Raw genomic sequence first — 23975 nt, 5'->3', positions numbered from 1 at the left:
AGAGCCCTATGCGGGGCTCAATCGCAAGACCCTGGAATCATGACCTGAGCTGAAGGCAGAGGCTTTAACCCACTGAGCCACCCAGGTGCCCCTTTCCTCCAAAATATTTAATTAAATAAAAACAAACTTAGGTTAAGTCACTATTTATCTGACGAACTGAAAATCACCTGTCAATATTATATACCCAAGTAGGTTCCATAAGCTGGTTGATAAAAATGTGTTGCCAAAAATACATACATTTAATAGAATAAGGACATTATTGTTGATATATAACAAAAACGAGATTTTTTTTTGTATTTGGACAGTTTTAGTTTGTCATTCTAATTTGATCTAGAGTTCCATTTAGTTGGTAGGTTTTCAAACTAACTGTAAGCTTTTCCCCCCGCCAGTATAAATTTGTTAAATATTTTGTGCCCTCATGTAGGGCTTTCAGGGGCTTTAAGTATTCAGTTCAGAAGAGAAAATGTTTCTTGAGTACATAATTTTTTAAACTAAATTGAGAAAAAAAGCCATGCTTCTGTTACAGATATGACTTTTAATGTTCAAATTTCTTTATGCCACAATGATATAAAGATTTTTCTGTAACATAGCTGTTCTCATTATGCATTGAGCAATTTTGAATTCATTTCAAAATTCCCATAAAAGTAAGCCTAATACATAACCCCATTCCCTCAGCCTCTCTCTCTTGCCAAGCTCTTCTCCACTTACTTCTCCTTTCCATTCCCCTCACGTAGCAGAGCTCTCCATTCCTAGTATACATGGATTATGGTTAAGCCACTTACTGTGGAGTGTTTACTTTTAAGAATAGGTATCAGCAAAACTTTCTAAATTTAAATGCAAGCGTGTCACCTTCAGTCCAGAAACAAAAGAACCTAAAGCTAAGGTTTCTCTAAGTAGTAGCACCTGTAAGTTCTTTATGTGTTGTTGAATTTGCAGTTTTACATTTTGTTTGTTCAATACTGGCCTTCATCTTGTTGTCATGGTAATGTTCTGATTTTACTTTTTAGTTTTTGCTGATTGATGGTTTCCTAAACATTGCAGAAAAACCTGGCTTTAATTTCTCCCCTCCAGTCTAGTATGTTTAAAGTTTATTATTCAAAGACAGGGAAACTGAATTGGAGGAACAAAAGTAAGAAAAAAAATGGGAAGGATTTTTTCTTTAAAGTCTTAAAATTTACAAAGAGATAAATTTAACAAGACTCATTGAAGTGGGAGTGAAGCTAGGAATCAATTGTAGAGGCATTCATTCATGGATCTGCTGTGAGAACTTAATAGCCTTGATCCATTTTTTTCCTTCATCTGTAATAATAGTAATTAGCATATATACTGAATTATTACAAATATAATAATAGGGTATAGAGGCTGTCATTGTAAAGTTTTAGGTAAAAGCCAAATATTAGTAAAATGAAACCAAACATAATGAACATTGTTCTGCTTAGTTATGTTTGGGCATAGATAAAAAGAAGACATGCCCCAGAGAAAGACATACAAACAAAGTAATCTCTCTCTGCCTGTCTCTCTGCCTACTGGTGATCTCTCTCTCTGTGAAATAAATAAATAAAATCTTAAAAAAAAAAAAAAGAAAGAAAAAAGAAAAGATGCAAACAGAGGTGCCTGGGTAGCCCAGTTGTTAAGCCTCTGCCTTTGGCTCACGTCATGATCCCAGGGTCCTGGGATTGAGCCCCACATCAGGCTCCCTGCTCCGCGGGAAGCCTGTTCTCCCTCCCCCACTCCCCCTGCTTGTGGTCCCTCTCTCGTTGTATTTTTCTCTGCAAAAAAATAAAATCTGGGAAAAAAAAAAGACGCAAACAGATACAACTAAAAGACCACTAGGGAAGTTAAAATGGAATACTAAAAAATTTATTAAGTGAAGGCAAGTAAGAAGAAATAGAGGAACCAAAAGAAATGTATATAAGACAAATAAAAAGCAAATGGCAAAATGGTGGACCAACTGTAACAATAATTTCATTAAATGTAAATGAACTAAACACTACATATAAAAGACTGACATTGTCAGACTGGATAAAAAAGCGAGAAGCTTGAATATGTTCTCTATATATCCTGAATTTAAAGATAAGAAATAAATTGCAAATAAAACAAAAGAAAAAATATTCTAAGGGCGCCTGGCTGGCTCAGTCATAAGAGCATTTGATTCTTGATCTCTGAGTTGTGAGTTTGAGCCCCATATTGAGTATAGAGATTGCGTAAATAAAAACTTTTAAAATTCCATATATATAGAAGAGCAGGAGTAACTATGTTGATCCAGGCAAAATACATTTCAAGACAAATATATGACCATAGATAGAAACACTCCATAATAATAGGAAAGGCCAATACCTTAAAATATATATAATAATTATAAATATATGTACCTTAATATGTGTGCCTAATGTATGTGAAGCAAAAGTTGAAAGAATGAAAGGGAAAAATAGACAATTTCAAAATTAGAGTTGAGGATTTTAATAGGATTTGAATTGACAGAAAAAACAAAAATTAGTAAGGATATAGATGATCTGAACAAAAATATCAACCACCTTAATCTAATTGACATTTAAAGTACACTACACTCAGTAAATTGAGAATTCACATTCTTTTCAAATCATGTTATATGTACCAATTTAGAACATAAACATGCCATTAAGCAAATCTCCGTGATTTCAAAACATCAAAATCTTAAGTAATATTTTCTTTAACTGAAGCAGAACTAAATGTTGATGCTGTCACCATGAGTTAAAGTAGAACCTTTGCAGGTAAGGCCCACATATTTTGTACTGTTTCCAGACCTCTCCAGGTAATTCTAATGAGAGCTGGTGTTGAAAACCAGTGATTTAGGGATATGGCAGCAACTAGCAAGGGAAACAGATGAAAGAGATTTTTTTTTAAATGGTTGCATCTGGTGAGTACATTGACAATGGGAGATGCAGATCATTACTTTAAGTTCTCTATTTTTTTAAAGATTTTATTTATTTATTTGACAGAGAGATCACAAGTAGGCAGAGAGGCAAGCAGAGAGAGAGGGGGAAGCAGGCTCCCCGCTGAGCAGAGAGCCCGATGCAGGGCTCGATCCCAGGACCCTGAGATCATGACCTGAGCTGAAGGCAGAGGCTTAACCCACTGAGCCACCCAGGCGCCCCCTATTTTATTTCTTAACCGTATGTGTATTGCTTTGATAAAATTTCAAATTTACTACTTAAAATTTCTTCCTCCAAGGCGAAGTCACCAGGTTCCCTTATGTAAATGGATTTTCCACTGGTTTTCTCTATCTCTGATAGGTACCTCTTCCAATTTTAAATTACAGATTTATGTGTTTGCAGGTTATTATTTTTCTCATTCCCTAGCTTCTAAGCTCCAAAGGGGCAGAGCTACACCTGCTGTATTTACCAATGTATACCCAACACCTAGCACACAGTAAGTGTCCAGTATACACTTTCTGTGTCCAGTATACACTTACAGTATACAGTAATAATTGGTGAATTATTCAATGGGGGATTTATTTTTCACTTCTACAACAAATATGTATCACTGTTATAATATGATATAATATATACTGTTACAAAAAGAAAAATAATGTACTTTTAATATAAGTATATAAATCAGAATGGAATGTGGTATCCACATTCATGCTTGCTTAAATTCCTTTCCTGGTTCAGCCATTAGAGATTAAAGAAATACAATACAAATTTCAAGGCTTATTTTACATTAATTACATCAGACTTTCTTGTTTTCTGAGATCTTATGTTCCTATTTCACACTTTCTTATAAATATTTTTGTAAAATCTAAAGATTTGTAGGGGATGGGGTGCCTGGGTGGCTCAGTCCTTAAGCATCTGCCTTGGGCTTAGGTCATGATCCCAGGGTCCTGGGATGGAGCCCCACATCGGGCTCCCTGCTCAGCAGGAAGTCTGCTTCTCCCTCTCCCAGCCCTCCCTGCTTGTGTTCCCTCTCTGGCTGTGTCTCTGTCAAATAAATAAATAAAATATTTTATAAATAAATAATAATAAATAAATGTATATATGTATGTTTGTAAGGAAGATGGAGACACTAAGATTAAACCTTTCTGGGTGGCTCCGTCAGTTAAGTGTCCAGCTCTTGATTTGGGCTCAGGTCAGGATCTCGGGGTCCTGGTCCTCCACACTCAGTGGGGAGCCTGCTTGAGGATTCTCTCTCTCCTGCTCCCTCTGGCCCCCACCCCTGCTCTCTCTGTCTCTCGCTCTCTACAATAAAAATAAATAAATCTTTAAAAAAAGATCAAACCTTCCTGTTTAGAAGTAACTCTTTATGTGTATCACTTTGGAATAGATGATTTGTTAATTTTCCACATTTAGGGAAAGATTAACTTTTGGTTTGTACAAAAAAAAATCTTTCTCACTCCCTTCTCTATTCTACTCTATATACTCTAACCTCCAGTGATACTTAATTGACCTGGGTTCATGGGGAGGATGACAGCTATGTCAACCTAGTGACCTTTAGAAACATCTCCCTCCCACCTATTCCCTGCCTCCTAATACAGTGAATGGTGAAAGCCAGTCTACAGTAGGTTTTTTTCTTATATTTCTTCAAATGTTATTAATATTCACAAGGAGAAGATGCCTTAATTTCGATCATAACTTTATGACCTTTTATTCACACCAAATTATGAGCAGGGGGCATCAAAGGACGTATTAGACTAGTTTTGACTTTGCAATAAGTATGCAAGTCCCCGCCACTGTGATGATGGGCACACGTTTACCATCTATACTATATGTCAAACCAAATAGCATATTCATCTGTTAACAAAAGCCACACTGTGTCCTATTTTAAAAGTTGAGCAATAACATTATTTCCTTTGGAATTAACTGAAATTTAAGATTTACAATAGGTTGATGAGATTCACTTACATAAAAGTAATATTTACAAAGATTAATAGCAATTTAAGCTATCATAGTGTTTAAAGTTTTTCATTTTCTTAAAAAAAAAACTCCAAAAAAAAGAAGAGAAAAAGGAAAAATTTTAAAACTATGGAATAATAAGGTTAGTAGTATCTATCACAAGACCTCTGACTCTTGTATGTTTTTTTTTTTTTAAGATTTTATTTATTTAACAGAGACAGAAAGAGAAAGCACAAGCAGGGAGAGTGGCAGGCAGAGGAAGAGGGAGAAGCAGGTTCCCCGCTGAGCAGGGAGTGCAATGCTGGACTCTGGGCTCAATCCCAGAACCCTGGGATCATGACCTGATGGAAAGGCAGACACCTAACTGACTGAGCCACCCAGGCACACCTCTTGTAAGTATATTTTTAGAAAAGCTTATACTGCAGGAGTTCCTGCTTCCCTGTAAGAAACTACTGTTGGTTTCCCCCACAGCTTTGAGATTATTGAAGAGTTATATCCCTCAGGCACCAACCCCTTGACTTTCAGCCCTAACCCAAAAAGTCTCCATCCTCCTCCTATTGGGAAAAAAGGAGAGGGGCTGTCTGCTTGTCATTTGTCAGTCTCTTTCTGCGGATCGTTTCTCAGGACAAGCTAAGAGTCTTTGTTGTTTTTGTTTTTTCTGAACCTGAACTTCAGTAATTTTATATATAAGCTGATGAAAAGAATTTTCAACTGTTCAGTGTACTTTTTAAGAGTCCATTTGTTAGACAAAATATGAGGAAATGTGGTTTATTTTATCACTTTTTTTTTTTTTTTTTTTGCTCCTAAATATAGATAACAGTACATAGGACAAACTGGAGGAGCGGGTTCTGCTGCCCTGCCCAGCTCCCCTGTTACCTGATATCACCACTTAGATGGCAGAATGAGCGATGTGAGGTAACAGGCTTGGAAACTTGCCCACGCTGAGGACACAGAAAGAAATAGCTCTCATGTTGAGAACTGGGAAGGTTGGGAAAAATCACTACCTGACATATATATGCCAGTCACATAATTTCACAACAGACTAGAAAAAAAAGACACACAGAGAAAAGGAAAGAGAAAAAAAGTCAAAGTGAAGGCACTAAATAATGTGTAAGTTTTTCTTAGAAGATCAGCCCTAGAAATATATGACATGAATGTGCACCACAGTTTTATCTATGGAATTCAAATAGGTTAACCAAGATTTCCACACTTGGTTTCTGGTACATGTGTGTGTGCACCTGCATGCACTCGCACGCACACGCACACACACGCACACACACATATAAAAATATATATTCTTTTTCATGTGAAATATGCTATTTTCTTAAAACTTACATTTTTTATCAACCAAGTTTGCTTTTTGTGCGATTCTTCTGTTCAGACATATAAACTATAATTAATATAAATGCATATCATAAATCTTACAAAATGATATGATCATTACAAACAAATGTATTTAGTACCTATTTTGTAGATAGCCCATTGCCTCTGAGCATCTACATTTTTCTCTACTTTATTGCCCTAAAGCAAGTATTTTGGCTTCTCTCCTAACTTTTTATTCTTCCAGCCAGAATAAAAGTTTTCAACAGTAAGACAATTAAGGGTCCTTAGGACCAGAGAAAGTTTAGTGATGTAATGAAGCATTCACTCAGAAACCTGGCTTCTGGACCTATGATCTTTAAATAACTAATGAGAAAGACTGGAAATTCCCAATAAATGCTGCTGCTTATGGAAAATTACTTAATCTCTTCGAGCCTACTTTTCCTCCTTATAAAAGTAGGGGATTATATAATTATAAAATAGCTAAGTGATTTCTAAGTCCTTTCCCATTCTAAAAGTATATCATTAAAAGCTGTTAAAAGTACCTTTAAAATTGTTTGAGATTATGTGTGTTTAGAAACACACACACACACACACACACACACACACACACACAGTGAAAGGGGAAGGAATATACAGTATTTTATACCAGGACTTTACAAGTACATCATTAGATGGTTTTTTGTTCCTGAAAAATAAGTTTCAGGGTGGCGTTCGCCCAGCAGGGAGAGCTCTTCTGAGAAGCCAGGTTCAGGAAAACGTTGCCCCTACTCCCACTTAGCCTCCAGGCGCTTCAGTCCAGTTACAGGGCAGTGTTTGGGGCCACCACATCCCAGCTCAACTGGGGACCCAGCGGAATTTGTAACCCCCGTTGGCTGTCCGAATGGTGAAGGCATTGCCCTGGGGGAAAGCGAGGGTGCGGATGGTGCTGTGGCTGCGGATGGGAGTGCTGAAGGAACCGCCTTCTTCCAGCTCACTGTGGCTCAAGTTGAGCGCGCTCCGGCTGCAGTCTGTGCGCAGCCCCCGGAAGCTGCCGTGCAGTTGCCCCAGCTTGCCTTCGCTATTCGCGGGCTCCGGCTGTAGCCGGAGTCGCTTGGGGTCGCGGCTCTGCAGCGCTTCATCGCACCGCTCGGAAATCTCCCTCAGGATGGCATCCACTTCTGCGCAATCCTGCCCGGTAGCACTGAACAACTCCTCCAGGCTCCTTTTGGCTGTCGCCTTGAGCAGGAAGGGCTCGGCTGTCGTTCCGCAATCCCGGGACTGCGTGATCATCAGCTTCTACAAAAGATGGGGAGGAGCGCCAAGCTGGGGCCGGCTGGACTCCCCCGCACTGGGCGCGCAAAGCAGACCCGGGCGCCTTTCGAACTCCGCGGGCTTAGATGCGGGCTGCAGGTGGCTCAGCAAGCTCTCAGCAGCCACCGTCCTTCTCCCAACCCCCCTGGGTCCCAATCCTGGGAACAGGGTGGGAGCTTCATAGGAACATTTCCGACGTCCCGTAGTGTCCCACACGCCCGCACCCCACTTACATCCAGCACCGAGGCCAGGTGCCGGGTCCGACTGGCAAGTTCCTTCAGTTGCACGTTCCGCTCTTTGAGCGAGGCGATCTCCTCCTGTTTCTGGGTCAGCGTCACGTGCAACTGCAGAAGGAGACCCAAACATTACGGGGTAGGCCACCGTGGTCGGTCTCATCTGTATACTTGCATGAGTTATATACCAGGATCCTAACATCTAATCTGGAACTGGAGACCCAAGGGCACTTGCACTGGTGGGAATAATAATCACGTTTGTTTAGTTGTCCTTTGTTTTTACAAATCACTTAGACAAAATGTATCTCAATCTTCAGTGTAGCGTGGTGGTGAAGAGAACGGACTTGGGCAACAAGCAGATACAGGGTCTGCCTCTGAAGTTCAATCTTCCTATACCTCAGTTTCATAACCTGTAAAATGGGGTAGTAAGGGTATCTTATTCAGTGGTTGTAAGTATTAGAAGAAAAAGTAAATTGATAAGCACAATACCAGGCGTATAAAGCCTTCGGTAGATATTGGTGTCCCTATTAAAAATCTGGTCGGGCAGGATTATTCCCACTTACTAAGGCTGGAAACAGGAGAGCCACTGGAGTACGTGAAGCACTGGCCCGTCCACTGGTTCTGACTTACACCGGGGCACATTCCCGTTCCTGCAACCCCCATTTCCGCCCAGAGCTCCATACCCTGTCCCCAACCCAGGATTCTTGGCGGCCAGCCCAGTGCCCCTACTTGGTTATTCTCAACGAGTGCGTCCCCCAGTGCCCTCTGGTTCTGGTCGGCCACCTCCTTCCAGTACTGCTCAGGCGGGGGCACGTCCGGAGGGCGCAGCGGCGGTGACTGCAGGGCCCTTGGGTCCAGCGGCGGAGAGAGAGAGGGCCCAAATGGCAATACGTCGCAAGGAGAGAAGGGGAAGTCTCCGCCGGCCAGAGGAGGCGACATCAAAGAGGATGAGTCTGAGGAAGAGTGGGAGCTAGGTTTGCAGCCTCAGACTCGTGCCCGGCTAGCTACAGGGACAAAACGCCACGCCTGCCACGCCAGGTGTAGGGTTTATGTAAAGACTTAAGGAAAGCACCCCTCACTCTGCAATCCGTACTTTTTCCCAGGCCCTTTCTGATATCTACTTCATACACAGCAGGCGCTCCATATATGCCTATCGAGTTGATCTGAATTCAGACTCCATGGCGGCCAGGGCAAGCCTGCCCAAAGTCACACAGTTCCGCCGCCGTTCTGTACACTCCCGTCCCAACAACCTCTCCTTGACCGCATTACAGAGTAGGGCTCCCTCTCCGAGAACTCAAACCGTTAGACTGGGAAAGCGCTATACATTTAGCGATTCATCTCCATTAGAAAGGGTGTTGTCTCATAAATATGAAAGAGCCAGACCCATTGACGAGTTACTGACGATGTTGACAGGTGCTGCGTTTACCACCTACGCGACCACGAAATCTGAAATCTGAACTAGTTTGATTTGCGGAGTGGGGAACGTCCCCGCCTCCCTTTACTTAACTGCAAGGAGACTGCACTTGCCTGCAATGAGATTGTCCACTGTGTCTCTGAAATCCTGCAGATCGAAGTCCGCTGCCGTCTGCAGCGAATGGTTCTGAAATAAGCCAGAGGTGTAAAATAGTTAATGTCGAGTCCAGCAGGTCTGCAGCGCTTCCCAGACCGACGGTCGCCCTCCCGGGCCTGGCAGCAGGTGTGCACGCACCGTAGTTCGCAACCGAGCCTCCTACCTGAAAATCAAAGCCCCATCCCAGGCTTGGAACCCAGCAGGCTTGCATTGCAATGGTGAGGAGCGGAACCGTCGTAGCAAGGGCCGGGTCCCCGGGGATCTTGAAGGGCGCCGAAACTGTGCGGAGCTGTGTGCGGCGGGAGTCCTTCCGCGCTCGGCGTAGTGGCTCGGCGCCCGGCAGCCTGCCGCCCACAGCCCCCGCGCCGCCTCATTGGCCCGCCACCAGCCAATCAGCTGCCTCCTCACGTGAAGCCCGAGGCGTTCCTCCAGCTCCAGCTGAACCTCTGGTTGAACTTACCTCCGACCCGCCAAGGAGCCGTGCCCTAAGGTAAGGGAACAGGTGTGCGTCCGCTCGGATTTCCCTCCCAAGACCTGAAGGCGTGCAGGGGCGTCCAAAGAAATAACGTGAGGCAGTGGATCCCACCGAGGCTCAGTCGCAGCCAAACCGCCTACTCCCCAAACAGGGAGGGGAAAGGTAGGCTCTGAAGAGGGAGCAGCCGTGCTATGGAAAGTGCTTCGGTTCCGCTGGCAGCAAGCGTGGCCCCTATTGCCCTTCTGTTTCTCAGCAAGTCAGAGTCTACTTTCTCGGTACGGCGGGAGGCATCTCCCATATCTTGAACTGGACGCTCTTCTTAGGTTCCCGCAGTGTGCCTGGCTGCGTGACGCCGAAGAAGACAGTGGGAGGCCCTCTTATTCTCTTAATTCGTGGACATTTAGAGTTGACAAAACTCTTTTACACAGAGTCCCTATGTTAATTCTCACCCCATGTAGGAAGCACGCAGGGCCCAGGAAGTGATTCCTCCCCGTTTGATGAAGAATCTGAAGCTTAGAGAAAGTGAATTGCCCAAAGTCACCCAACTAAGAATTGAGGCTCCTGTCCTAGAAGGATGGTGACTATTTCAATCTTTCCTCCATACCTCATTGCCTCTAGCGTTTATCTCTTTTTTTAAGGCAAACCTGTCTTCCAATGATGACAGCACTGGGGAAGAGGAAAGAAGTTTTCTCCAGGCATATGGTGTGGGGGAATGCATCCAATATGCCCATCAGAAATATTTATTCTACTGCTTCCACTATTGATTCCTTTGTGTTACTCATACTTATTTCCCCAAAGCCCTTCTCCACTTTTCAAATATTGCTGAGAAGAGGAACTTACTCTGACCCTAACCTTGAAGAAAGTACAAGTATTAGCTTTCCTGGAGTGCTTCGGTCTAGGAGGCCTCAGGCACCAGTTGGGAACTGAGGCTATAAGGGTGAAAGGAGCTTAGAAAGGGCCAAGACAAATTCTGAAGCACAAGTTCTGCCCTGGTTGAAGGACCCAGAAACAAGACTCATTTTCCAAGGGCTGAAAGGTCTTCCTCTTAATAGAGATTCAGCCAAAGCCCTTACCATGAGGAGGCTTGAGGCTAAGTCAGGAACTGGGGCCTAGGAAATGCTTCCTCCCAAGCTATCCCAGGTCCTTGGCTCATTCTGGACCTCAAACAAACTCTCTGAAGTGTTTCCTCTGGGCTCATCTTACCCAGCAGGAAGGAGGCTAGGAAATTTGACCTGAGTGCACACTGGCCAGGGTCTTTCCAGGGGATCTTCCTCTAAGGGATGTCTTTCCCTTTCTACCAGCTGTGTCTCCCCCCAGGAAAAGTCCTGGACCTCTTGGGCCATCTCACATGAGCTCTATGCTTGAAACTTTGAATCCTACCTCCCCAATTAGATTTAAAAATCTGGCATTTTTCCAAACCACAGTGGCAGCCAAAAAAAAAAAAAAAAAGGCTAATACAGAACATGATGTGAAATTTAAGTTCTGAATACTTGAGCAAAAATTCAAGAAGAGCCTGCATGGTTTTCATGACTTGTAAAATAAACATGTTGGAGTAAGACAGTGAATGGACCTCTGGGTCGGTTGAGAGATGCTCAAGCACTGTCTTTCCTTATTTGAGCATCCAGATCTAAAGAGAAAAACAAAACAGCCTCTGCAGGGCAATGCCCATTCTCATCCCTTGCCTTACCCACTCTCTGCTTTCTGTGGCCACCTACCCTGACTCCATCTGGGCTCTTACCCAATTCTAAAGGCACTTGGGGAAACCTGGAAGGCTGTGTTCTTCCACCAATCTCAGTTCTCAGAGGTGGTCATATCTTCTGGAGTCTTCAGTGCTGGACATTTCCCCCCATGGACCCATGCCCCCCAGGACCTCCTGCCAGGAAGCTGGAACTGGCATTCCTCCTGTAGGTTGCATCTAGCTAAGACCTCCTGTCCTTCTGGGCACTTCATGTCCTATCGATGGCCAGGCAGGCTTCTGGCATCCCAGACACCAATGCTGGGAGGTTCCTTCATCAACTTGGGGAGTGTCAGCCCTTGCAAGTGGTATAAGTGGGATGGGAGTAGGGAAATAAGTTTTTAAGGAAAAGAAAAAGTCAAATACCTCTTTGCCCCAGGAGGGTAAGTGACATGAACCTTTGCAGGGAGAGAAAATGACTTTTTAAAAGTGCCCAAATGCTGAAGAGCCATCTCTGCAGAGAGGAACGTTCGCTGTCAGATCTCTTCCAGAGTTTTTTGTCCTTCGTCCCTCTTCCTCTAAATGTAAACTCTATTCGTCTTTTCCAGTCTTGATCGAGTAGTTACCCGTCAATCTTCACACTCCTTTGATACCCAGGGAATGAAAATTGTTAGTGAATGGCCGGCCAGGCATGTTGGGAGCAGGACAAGTACCAGGTGCCCAGCGCTCCATTTTGCTCCCACCTACTCGCCTGGCTCCTCCGTGCTCAACCTCCAGATTGCTTTGTCACGGCTCCAGGGAATGGGGGGGAGGGGGAAGAACAGGAGACCCCTTCCCTGGAGGAAAGTCCTCCAGGTGAGCCCCTCTGTCCCAAGTTGGTCAGAACAGCTCTGAGAATACCGCCGACGCCACAGACTAGGAGGGAAGAAGTTCCGATCCTCAGGGCTGAGATTCCGGCACGACGTCTGCCCGCACTAGCTAAATCTGCCTGCGCGCCGGCCCGAGAAGAGCCTCTGCGGAAAGGAACCCCGGAGTCCCGAGTCGGAATTTGGGCTGTTGAAGGCCGCCGGGCTTCGGGAGTTAAGGGGAGATACCTGCGAATCGGTCAAGTCACCACTAGGCGGCGCGTCGGACCCGAGTAGCGAGGAGCAGTCGGCGAGGTCCTGCAGGTCTATGGTGGTGAGGGCTGCGCGGGGAGAACCGGGGACACGCACGAGGCGGGCCCTGAGTCTCTCCGCCAGAGCTCGCCACTGGCCTCCCGTCAGGACATTGGAGCCCGGGGGAAAAAAGTTCATCTGAGCCGCGCGTGCGCTACACATCTGGCGCGGGGAACCCGAGGGATCGCGCGGGAGCCGCCAGGCTCACCTGGCAGCGCCGCGGGCTCCGCATCCCGGGGATCTTCGTATATCGACACTGGGCTGCTGCCGCTGCAACCAGGAAAAAGCTTCCGCGGAGGGGCGAACTAGCCGGACACAAAAACCGTGAGCATGGGTCAGCCCTCGGCCCCGGAGCGTGCGGACCCCTGCCTGGCACCGGCCCGCGGCCCCACCTTTCTCTCCAGCTTCCCGGGCTTGACGAAAGGCCGGCCCCCCAGCTCCAGCATCCTGTTGGGGCAGATGCGGTCGAAGGCTCGGCGTCCCGCTGCGGCGCCTCCGCACGACTGCATCCTGACTCCCCGCCGGCTTCGGCCCAGGAACGCGGTGCCGGTTCTGCGGCGGCGGTGGCCGCGGCCGGAATAGCGACCCACAGTCAGCGCCCCGCCTGGCGCCTGCAGGGGTAAACCCGTGGTCAGGGTGGAGGCGAGAGGGTGGCTGTAGGGGTGCGGAGGGAGGGCCAAGTGGAGAGGGAAGACTGCCGCGAGGGAGGGGCGGCTCGCGCCTGAGCGCCGGAGGTGGCGCCTTCAGCCCCGGACAATCTGCGCGCGGGCGGAGGCGTTAAACCCAACCTGGCAACGCGGCTTCCCCCGGGAGCGGCGAGCGCGGGACCCGGGCCCGCGAGCGCCCTTTTGGGGACGGTTGGCGCCGCTGCCCCCAGGCAGCACCAGAGGTGGAGAGGAGTGGACGAGCCCCACTGGTCCCTAATACTGGGTACCGCCTTTCCCCTTTAGGATAGCAGAGATGGAAAAGTTAACAACTCTTTCTTCATTTTCTTCCCACCCCCAGCCGTAAGGCACGAAGTAAACGCGGAGTGACACTCGCCAAAGCCTGACTCTGGCGTTTGACCACCCTGTAGGATTTGGTGCGGATGTAGAATTCCATCAGGAACTGCCGCAGCACTGCCCCCAGATTACAGAAGACCCTTACGCAAGGCTGGGGGTGCACTTCTGGTCTTGACTCACGACTTGCCCTTGGTTTCTCTTTGCCTGATGCCTAGAAGCGCTCCCCGTACCCTAGCCCCGCACTTTCCCGGGCAGCGACGCCTGCGTGTAGCCTTTAAAAGAGAGTTAAGAAAAAGCGACACCTACAAATGCTCCTCCCCTTTCGGAAAACGCCACACTGCACGGTCCCAAATCCCCTAAAACCCCAGTCTTTCTCCCCCGAAAGCCTCATTTGGCCACCGCAGCATTTGGCCACTCTGTACACAGCTGGCCGTGGTCGCTCGGAGGAAGTCTTGGCTGCCCTTCCAAAGACCAGGGCCTCTCCCAAGAAGGAGCATCTCTAAATCCCTGGGTGAGGGGATCCCTCAGACCACTCTTAGATATAGCGAATTTGAATAGTCATCTGAAATTACCTTGGTAACTTCCTATTGGTCACCTTGTTTGTGTCTTATACCAAGTAGTGGTCTTGAAAATCCTCTTTTAAAGTGGTATGATCCCTTTTTACTTCTCCCTGTTATCTGCATTAATAAAGGCATCCCTTAACAGTGTTGGGGACAGTTCTACAATAGTAGAGCTAGAATAGACTTAGAGACTTTTGGATACATCTGTAAATGGGGAGACCTGGTTGAGGTGAGGTCAGGCAGCTAGAATTGGTGTGGTATCACTGATTAATACCACAATCAATGACGGGTATCAATGATACCCTCAGTGAGGGGCTGTGACTTCAGGGTCAGAGTACCTGAGGATTGGAACCAGGTGCTCCACCAGATCTTTACGAAAAGCATAAAATTGGGGTACATAGCTGACTCTTGATCTCAGGGTTGTGAGTTCGAACCTCACCTTGGGTGTGATTACTTTTTTTTTTTTAAAGACTATTTATTTGAGAGAGAGCACGAGCAGGAGAGAGGGGCCAAGAGGAAGAAGCAGACTCCCCACCGAGGAGGGGACCCATTGTGGGACCCAACCTCAGGACTTCCGGATCATGACCGGAGCCAAAGACAAACAGATGTCCAACTGACTGAGCCACCCAGTCATCCCTGGATGACTATAAAAAATTAGTTAAGAAAGGAAAATCGTAATGCTAACTTCAGTAGAGGTGCTATTAAAATGAGATTATGTAATGCAACTGGTGCTTGGTGTGGATAAATTGATGTTGTTGATGTTTTAAGGAGGCTTTTCAGTGCTCCTCCAGCCTCCCACAACCTATTCTTGGCTTAGTTCTGATTCCTGAGTAGCTTAGTAACTAGCCAGTCCTCCATCCCTACCTATCTTCCCAGTCTGTAAAAGGAGTAGGGGAGCTCTTAGTTGAGTTTTGGGAACATCTCTCACCTGAGGCCATTCCTGATTTTACAGAATAGACTCCTTTTTCATCAGTGAATTCCAAAATGCAGAAAAATAGGGACATTGTACATAAAAATGTGGCAAAGGGAGCTGGAATAGCATGATTATAGGACTCTGAATCTGGATGATTCTGGAACCAACTCACCCATATCAATCTTGGCTGAGTGATGGAGTAAATGTTGGTGAAAACAACTTCTCCCCCAAGTCACACTTTTGTAAAAGAGCCAGTGGTCCTACCCACCCTTAACAGTGGGTCTGAGTGCTCTAGATATTTGGGGACTTGGGTCTGACAATACAATTTTTCCTTCTCTTTTTCATCATCACAGACGACCTTTTTCCTCAAACAGCTTAGGGGTCACCATTTCCCTATCCCTGAGCCCAAGTCCAGAAATTTCCTGGAGAGCTTAACACATTAACATAAGGGGAGAGAAGGGATCTGAGGGCCTCAGAGTATGTGCTCCTGGTGCTGGAGAGTACCTAGAGGGTACTTGTGAGGAAAGGTGTAAGGAAGAGTCTCTAAATTTGGTTTGAGTTTATTTGCTTTTCATTTATGCAAATTTGTCCTACATTTAAATTGATTCTAAATATAGAGGAACATGACTTGAGTTTGTTCCCCCAAAACTTAAGTTTTTTAAATCTTTTGGAAAATTTGAAAAGACAGTGCAATGAATAACAGGTTTGCCTCCCAATAGCTAACATTATCCTGTATTTGCCTCTATTTCATTCTCCAGGTTTTTTTTTTTTTCCCCCTGTGTAAATCCCTCCCCATTATTGTACATGTTGCCAACAGTCTTCATGTCTTGAATATTTGCTATATGCAGGGACCTGTGCAGAGGGATTTGTATGGAACTTCTCATGAAATCCATATCTCTGAGGCGCCTGCATGGTGCAGTTGGTTAAGCATCCGGGCACTTGGTTTTGGCTGAGGTGGTGAACTTAGGGTTGTGAGATGGAGCTCTGAGTCAGGATCTGCATATCCTCTCTCTCTACCCGCCCCTGCCCCTCTCCAAGATAAATAAATAAAACTTTAAAAAAAAAATCCATACCTCCATCCTTCCAAATAGGTTATTGTTCTTCCTAATTCTACAGAGGAGACTCATGCATGCGTAGAGATGAGACTTGCTCAAGCACTCCAGAGCCCACTTGTTTCATCATGATTTTATACTACCTCAGGATCTCCTTTAGGCATTACAACAGTTCTATGAAGATTGTCAGGCTCAGAGAAGTGAAGACATTGGCTGGAGGTGACAGAACTGAAATTCTACGGCAGACTCACCACAGTGAGAATGAAAGTGATGAGACTACTGCGGAGTTAACTCCAGCAAGCCTAGGTCTCACCTTTTTTTTTTTTTTTTAAGATTTTATTTATTTATTTGACAAACAGAGATCACAAGTAAGCAGAGAGACAGGCAGAGGGAGGAGGAAGCAGGCTCCCTGCTGAGCAGAGAGCCCTGATGCGATGCGGGGCTCGATCCCAGGAACCTGGGATCATGACCTGAGCCAAAGTTCTCATTTCTTGACTCAGTTTTCCCACCTGTGTCACGACTGTATGCAGGGACTGTGCTGGCTCTCCGAATATGTTCTCTATAGTCTATTGAATGGAACGCACTGAGTAGATAACTTATCTCACACCTACCTCAGGAAGAGGGGTTTTAAAAAGCCTTTCCGCAAACCTGTAAGTGGGAGAAGTTGAGCAGTGTGGCTCTGATTACCTGCCTTCAAATCCTGATTGCTCTTGACCCTGTGGTCCAGGGTCCTTCTCTGAAAAATGGGATAACACATGGAGTTTTTGGAGGATTGAGACAATGAATGCTGACCACAGAGCCTGGGACATTTGAGCACCCAATCATGGCCATGATTACTGTGCCATTGTTCTCCTGGTCTCACCTGCAGCAGGTGTAAGACAAAAGTGAACTGTTGAACCAAGTCATTGCAGGGTAAATGGGTTCTATTTGTCATGGCCATGACAGCCTTCATTTCCAACATCTGTTAGTTGTCAGAGTAGGTCTTGCTTTGCCCTAGCTAGTGGGCATAGGTGGTTCCCAGAGCTTCCCAGCTGGGCATCCGGTGTGTCCCTGTCCCTCTAGACAGCATAGACTGCTGTGCGTTCTATTCAGGTTCACACCCCACCTTCCCTTTGGACCTCTGGGAATGAGCAGTCCTCAGCCTCCTAAGAGGTCATGGGATACAGGTCTACAAGTGACCCTCTCAGCGACTGGCATCTCAAAGGACCTGGTGTTCCTACATGGATACCTAATTACAGGGTGGGAGCCAGGGGGGCAGGACCCCTCCGTTCTTACTACTTGTATCCCTGTCTGCCTTTACCCTCCCTCCCCACAGACAATGCAGGCAATAGCATTCAGACAAACCAAGACTGATAGCCTGTTTATTGGGGAAAGACTAAGGTCTGTCAGGTGGGCTTAGTAAAATAAATAAAGGAGGAGGCCCTCTTACTGTACACTATTTACAACCTGCAGGATGACCTCGTGACCAGCGGGGAGCCATGAAGTCCTCTGGGGGCCAAGACTGCCCTCCTTCACAGCAATGGGAGAGGTCCAGCAGTCGGGCCAGGGTAGACAGAAAAATGTGTATTTCATTTCAATTTCGGAGACAGGCTGCACTTCTCCCGGATCTGAAAGGGCAGCATATGAGTCAGGGAGGTCTCATTTATGGCCACTAGTAGCTGCAGCTTGCCTAGGCAGTCCTGTACTGTGGCCTCGGCGTGCCCGCCTAGGCCCAAGTCCACGGGGCGCGGGAGCTGTAGCATACGGTCAGCCAGCGCCAGGCAACAGATGGCCAGCAGGGAGGGGGTATAGCTGGTGAAGGCATAGTCGGCCAGGCTCAGCTCTGCCACACCACGCGCCAGGGCTTGTGCCTCCAGGGCGTCTGAGACCTCAGCCTGCCCGGCCTCCACACGAGCATGCGTGAAATGCTCCAGGAAGAAGCTGATGGTTGGCGCGCCCAGGCTGAAGTGGAGTTTGTGCAGCACGATGCACTCGAGATTGCAGAGTTGTTGCCGAGAGAAGGCGCCGCAACACAAGGCCAGGAGCTGCTTCACGCGAGGCGGGTGCACCTCCACCTGCAACACAGGGGCGCCCAGGCCCATCCCAGTCTCAAACCTGGGAGAAAACCAGGGCTCCCCCCATCCCTTCCAGCCAGATAGCTGGGCCTTCGCCTCTCCATTTCTTCCACTTTAATCACCTGGGGTGTACTTCCAGCGCAGTTTCTCTAACTACTGTCCAGCTAAAAAAGGTTTGAGAATTTTTAAATATTTTTCCCCCTAGAAGTCTAGAATAGCAGGGCTACAAAGTGCTGTTGAGATTTACTTTTGAGACTGACACCAACCTATTTCTTTAGGGGTCAGTGACGGGGCTGTTTGTTGGTGGGGGCCATTACTGAGAAGTTAAAGTTGTGGGATATATAGGTTTGCAAATGTAGGACAGAATGAATTCAGAGCGCCCAGCACTAAATCTTGTGCGCTGGAAAGCCCGGTGGTGGCCAGAGAGTCCCCGTGAGTTTGGCTGTCCCCCAGACCCAACGTGGAGGTACCTGTTTGCAAGCGATGAGCAGGGACGTGACCCCAAGCAGCTGGAAGCAGTCTGCAGCCACAGGCGTGGTGGTAAGAAAGCGGTCCAGAGTGTTCACCGTCAGGCAGAGAGATTCGAAGGAGAGGTGGAACTGGCGGTGCACTGGGATCAGCCAGCTAAGCAGCTTACAGCGGGATTCCGCCGTTACCTGTGGGTAGGGACGTGGGAGGAGGACCCGTTGAGCCTAGGGCAAGGAGGGTCTGCAGAAGGAACCTGCCAAGAAAACTCCGGGAGATTGCCTGGAGGAAGGCACAAAAAGGGAAAACCTAAATGTGATGGAAACTGGGAGACACAGGGACGGTGCTGCTGCGCGAAGAGTAATGGTTGGGCCAGGACCTGGAAGCCTTGGATTCGTACCTAGCCCTGTGCCAAGTGTGTATACACATTACCTTGTGTAATCTTCTCAGCAATTCAGTGAGGGGAGAGGGCCACCACTTTGCAGATGAAGAAATAAACTCAGAATTGTTAAATGGCTTGCCCGGGGTCGGGAGGAGTCTAGAACCTAGAAACGGTCTTCGCTCCTCTGCATTCTACCGCGTTCCCACTAACCAGTATGAAAACTTCGGGCAGGTCACTTAAGCCGTCCAGGCCCCAGTTTTCTCCATTTGTAAAATGAGGCTGGTGGCCCGGCCCTGTAAAGCCCCTTCCCGCTCGGGTCGCGAAGCTCCGTGCCCCGGGGCGCGTCGGAGGGCGCACGGAGCAGAAGAGGAAGGAGCCCGCGAGGGGAAGAGGAGCGGGGGTGGGGACCTCGCTCTCCCAACGCCTCACTTGTGGCTGCCGCGCCAGCGACTCCCGCGGGTGGAAGTGGCTCTCCCGCGCCTTGCGGAAGACGTAGCAGCTCTGACCGTAGTCACGGAAGGTCTGTAGATCTAGCTGCGCAAACTGCTGGGCGGGAGCGGGTAGGGAGCTGCAGCTTAGCGCCGCGGATGCTGCGGGACTGTCTGCACCATCAGACCCGGAGCTGGGGGACTCGAACAGATCGCAAACACCGGAGTCTCCGGGGAGCGGGCACGGGTTCAGCGGCTGCAGCGGCTGTTTTCTCCGGAGGCGTGGGCGCCTGCTCTTCTTCACCGGGGCGCGGAGGTTCGGGTCGTGGTCCCGCTTCCCAGCCCGGGCGGCGGGACTCACGAGCCTGGTGGGGCAGGGGGTCACCATGGTGCAGCCCGGTGGCCGCTCTACGACTCCTCGCCCTGCGACAAACCGAAGGCGCGCTCCAGAGTCCGCAGTAGGCTGGCCAGAGCCGCGGCGAGTCCCTAAGTACTCGGCGGGCTCCTTAGCCCCACCACACCCCCGGCTTCTCACTGGATGACTACTGAGCGGCACGAGGCCGCGCTTTCCCGGCTAAAGAACCGCTTCAGAACAAGCTGCTGGCAGGGTGTAGCCTGCGCAGCCTGCAGCGGAGAGGAGGAGCTACGCCCGACGGAGCGCACCCGCCCTGTCCTGCCTTTCCGCGCGCGTCCCGCGTTACCCAGGTAACGGAGCCCGGGGTGCGCCGAGAGCTGCGCGCGCCGCCCGGGGTGGGGGTGGGGCGGTGGCTAGGTGGAGTGTGCGCAGAAGCCAGCCGAGGGGCTGCACTGCTCCCGGGCCAAAAAGATTTTCCCCGCCGCCATCTCCCCATCGAGGTCCAGCTAGTCTTGCCAGTGCGATCACCCTTCAGGCCGGCTGTAATCCAGGTCGGTAATTTGGTAAAGATCAGTTTCCGACCTTTCAGGGCTCCAACTAGAACTCTGTCAGTACAGGAGTTTTCCATACACGCAGTTAATTCTAATTCCATTGCTTTTGTAATTTTTGTTTTAGGCCAGACCCTAGGATCCAGTATCCCTGCTTGCGCTGGTCTCGGGGAGCAGACCCTTCACAGGTTCTCCTGCGCTGTGTATCTGGGAGCTAGTGCAGCCTCCCAGGCAGGCACTCATGCTCAAAATCAGTCTGCCCCGCGAACATCAGACAGCAGGTCTCAACTCCTCTAACACTTGCTGCACACTTGCCACACCAGACCAAGTAAGCTGGAGCGGTTAAGGACGTGACATGGTTGGGGCGTCGGATTGCTACCTTGATCGAATTGCTCACACCTGCCACGGGCGCCTCACGCTTCCTCTTCCTCGGTTTTTCCCTGCTCTCAGTTCTGTTCCTTCAGAAGCTCACAAAAGTAGAGCTGGAGCTGGAGGCAGGGGAGCGCCCAGGTAGGAGGGACTGAGGTGGACGTAGCAGTTTCCTGAGGGCACCGCTGGGTTAGAACCTAGCGTCCTGTCTTGGTAGAAGCTGGAGGCCTAAGCCTGAGTGAAAAGGGGCACAAGTACTATGGAGTCAGCCTTACAGGGCAGGAAACCCACTAGACCTTCAGCCTGATGAACTTTCCAGAGGCACTCCCAGAAGTGAGGTTGTTAGGTATCCTAAGAGCAGGTTCAGCCATTCCCACCTCATTTCAAAAGAAAGCTGAGGAATGTATGTCATCAGATTGAAATCCCAGTCCCCAGAGCTTGGGGAGTGGGATGTTGTCTCCTAGAGATGCAGGAAAGAGAAAAGAGAAGGATTTGGGGTTGTGGTCAGTTTTACTCCTATTTCCCTGTAACTCTGAGAAAGGTCTTTAGTCTCTCCACCTAAATAGTTTCATTTACTACTTGAGAGATTAGCTAAGAACCACCTGTCTTTCAAAATAGAGGTGCCAGGACTTGCTGTCTCCTCTCAAGCTGTTGTTGGGGAACCATTATGGGTTGAGCAGGGAAATCTGTGGAGACGGGTCAGCTGTCAGACTTTTTCCTTGAGAAGCTTTCTGGATGAAGAGGAAAGACCTAGAAATTCTGATTCTTCTCATCAGCCCAGATAAGCATGTGGTACAGAGCACAAAGTCAGTTCCCAGGGTCAGAATTGTCACTCCCATGTATTGGTCATCATGGGCTAGCTATTTATCTTCTCAGAGTCTCTCTTCCTCATTGGTTAAAACTGGTTATTAATACTTGTCTTGAGGACCAAGTGAAATATGTTGAAAGCTCAAAGTCCCTTTCAAATATAAAACAGGGGGTTACATTAAAGCCTCCGTTGGGAAGTCAATATTATCACCTGGAGATATTCTGAAAAAGCAGATCATTTTATCCAAATGGATGTGAGGGTAGTGTCTGTAGTTAGAATTAACTCCCAACAGATGGTGCCTGAGCTTTGTACTGATGGGTTTACTCCTCAGTATTTGTGGATATGCCTGCCAAGCCTGGTCCAAGACTGTGATCAAGGCTGCATGGGTCCTGGGGCTCCTGGCTGGCTTTGGTAGAGCATGAGACTCTTGATCCTGGGGGTTTTAAGTTCCAGCCCCAGGTGGGTGGTATACTTTACTTTAAAAAAAGCACACACACACACAAACCTTTTTTATGGAGAGCCCAAGTAGGCAGAGGAGCAGACTGAGGGAGAAGCAGAAGCAGGCTCTCTGCTGAGCAGGGAGCCCAATGCGGGGCTCAATCCCAAGACCCTGGGAACATGATCTGAGCTGAAGGCAGATTCTTAACTGACTGAGCCACACAGGTGCTGTCCCTCCCCCACCCCACTCCGTCCCCTCTACCCCCCCCAAAAAACCCTTTAAAAAAAGGCTACATGGGTCCTTCCCTCATAGAGCTGACACTCTAGTGGGGGAAGTGAAGAACCATGTGACACATTTAAAAAATGATTATGATAGAAGACCTTCTGAATAAAATACAGGATACCCAGTTAAACAAATGTCAGATAAATTTTAGTATGATCGTGTCTCAAATAGTGCATGGGACATTGCTGTGCCTTGTAGGTACATTAAATGTTTAGACTTTACCTTAAACCATTGAAGAAGCTTTACCAAAATAGAATCTGCCTTTTGTTTTGAAAGATTATTCTGGCTGAGGTGTGAAAAATGGATTGTAGGAGACAAGACTGGAGGCTATTTAGGTGAAGTATTTGTGGTATGAACAATCTAGTGCAATTTAAGGCCTTATTTTCCCTATGAAGGGTCTTTAAAGTTAATTTCTCTTTTCTCGTCTGAGACCTAGGTACAATGCACCTTTAAGGCACTAGGTAAATCTAAAATACTTTAAAGGTGTAGAACTTAATTAAACCCAGGCTTCTATAATGAAAGCTACTTAACCATGATTTGGCCCTGCTTATTTTCAGGTGTGGTTTTTGAAATCTGCAGGATGGATGATGGAACTGAAGTTATCTTGTTGTTTTCTTCCAGTCTGACATTCGAGCCTCAGTTGAAAGCTCCCACCGTCATCCCGCCCCAACTCTTGGACTGTGATGGAGGTAGGAAGAATACATTTGCTAACAGTACCTTGTTTAGCAGAGTAAGCGGGCTGGGCTTGGTACTTAGAGGTGGACAGCTTTGTTAGTGCCTCAAATGGTCGTTAAGCTCACTTTATATTTTAAGTCACTAGAATTTATATCTGTCACTAAAAATTATATTTACTATGTATGTTTTCTATTAATGTATTTTCTATTAATGTATTTAAGTGCCCAAGATTGAGAAGTATTTAGGGTACTTAAAGTCAGACAAGTTTTTCTGGTATTTAGTAAAGAGCAGGAATTTTCTTTTTTCTTCTTTTTTTTTTTAAGGATCTTATTTATTTGAGAAAGGCCGAGAGTGTGAGTGCAGAGAGGGAGAGGCAGACACTCTGCTGAGCAGGGAGCCTGATGCAGGGATCCCAGGTCCCTGGGATAATGACCTGAACTGAAAGCAGACACTTAACAGACTGAGCCACCCAGATGCCCCCAAAGCAGGAATTTTCAACACAGATTTTTTTTTTAAGTTTTTATTTATTTATTTGACAGAGAGAGAGATCACAAGTAGGCAGAGAGGCAGAGAGACGGGGGCAAGCAGGCTTCCTGCTGAGCAGAGAGCCTGATGTGGGACTCGATCCCAGGACCCTGAGATCATGACCTGAGCTGAAGGCAGAGGCTTTAACCCACTGAGCCACTTGGGCGCCCCTCAACAGGTTTTAAAGCCAGACTTTTGACTTGCAGATCTAAATGTCCACTAGTATCAGCACCTGGAGAAAAGACCATCTCTTGGTTATCTGCTTTTCTGCTGTTTTGCCACTTGCCAGTTCACCAAGATTTCAGGGCACACACTCTAGTGCATTGCTGCTTCTCTCGTGCACACATATGCTTTCTCTCCCAACTCACACCCGCCAGTGGCATTCTGCCTGGCACAGGTGATACTGTGTAGTGGTGATGAGCTCCCGCTCTCGAGTCAGCACCTGGCTCAGCATCCCAACTCTGCAACACACAAGCTCTGTAAACTTGGGCAAGTCGCTCAACTTTTTTACTCCTCCGTTTCCCTGGC

The 23975-nt window shown here is 47.5% G+C and overlaps 2 protein-coding genes across 2 annotated transcripts; both read right to left on the bottom strand.

The window, feature by feature from the left end:
- Positions 1–7025: 7025 nt before the first annotated feature.
- MCIDAS (multiciliate differentiation and DNA synthesis associated cell cycle protein) lies at positions 7026–13100 on the bottom strand (the record flags this gene model as incomplete). Its single annotated transcript, XM_080804829.1, has 7 exons — positions 7026–7466; positions 7715–7825; positions 8444–8667; positions 9242–9314; positions 12529–12620; positions 12800–12896; positions 12984–13100. The coding sequence occupies 7 exons, from the start codon at positions 13098–13100 to the stop codon at positions 7026–7028; spliced, it is 1155 nt and encodes a 384-aa protein (XP_080660955.1).
- A 4585-nt stretch (positions 13101–17685) lies between these two features.
- Positions 17686–19846, bottom strand: CCNO (cyclin O; the record flags this gene model as incomplete). Its single annotated transcript, XM_080803304.1, has 3 exons — positions 19448–19846; positions 18642–18827; positions 17686–18171 (listed from the first exon to the last, which is right to left on the bottom strand). Exons 1-3 carry the CDS (start codon positions 19832–19834, stop codon positions 17686–17688), a joined length of 1059 nt encoding a protein of 352 aa, XP_080659430.1. The 5' UTR covers positions 19835–19846.
- Between the last annotated feature and the right edge of the window lie 4129 nt (positions 19847–23975).

The sequence above is a fragment of the Martes martes genome (genome assembly GCF_963455335.1).
Source record: "Martes martes genome assembly, chromosome: 5".
Classification (NCBI taxonomy): domain Eukaryota; kingdom Metazoa; phylum Chordata; class Mammalia; order Carnivora; family Mustelidae; genus Martes; species Martes martes.
Note: the sequence above shows the minus strand (reverse complement) of the source record. Positions and strands in the feature narration are given on the sequence as shown.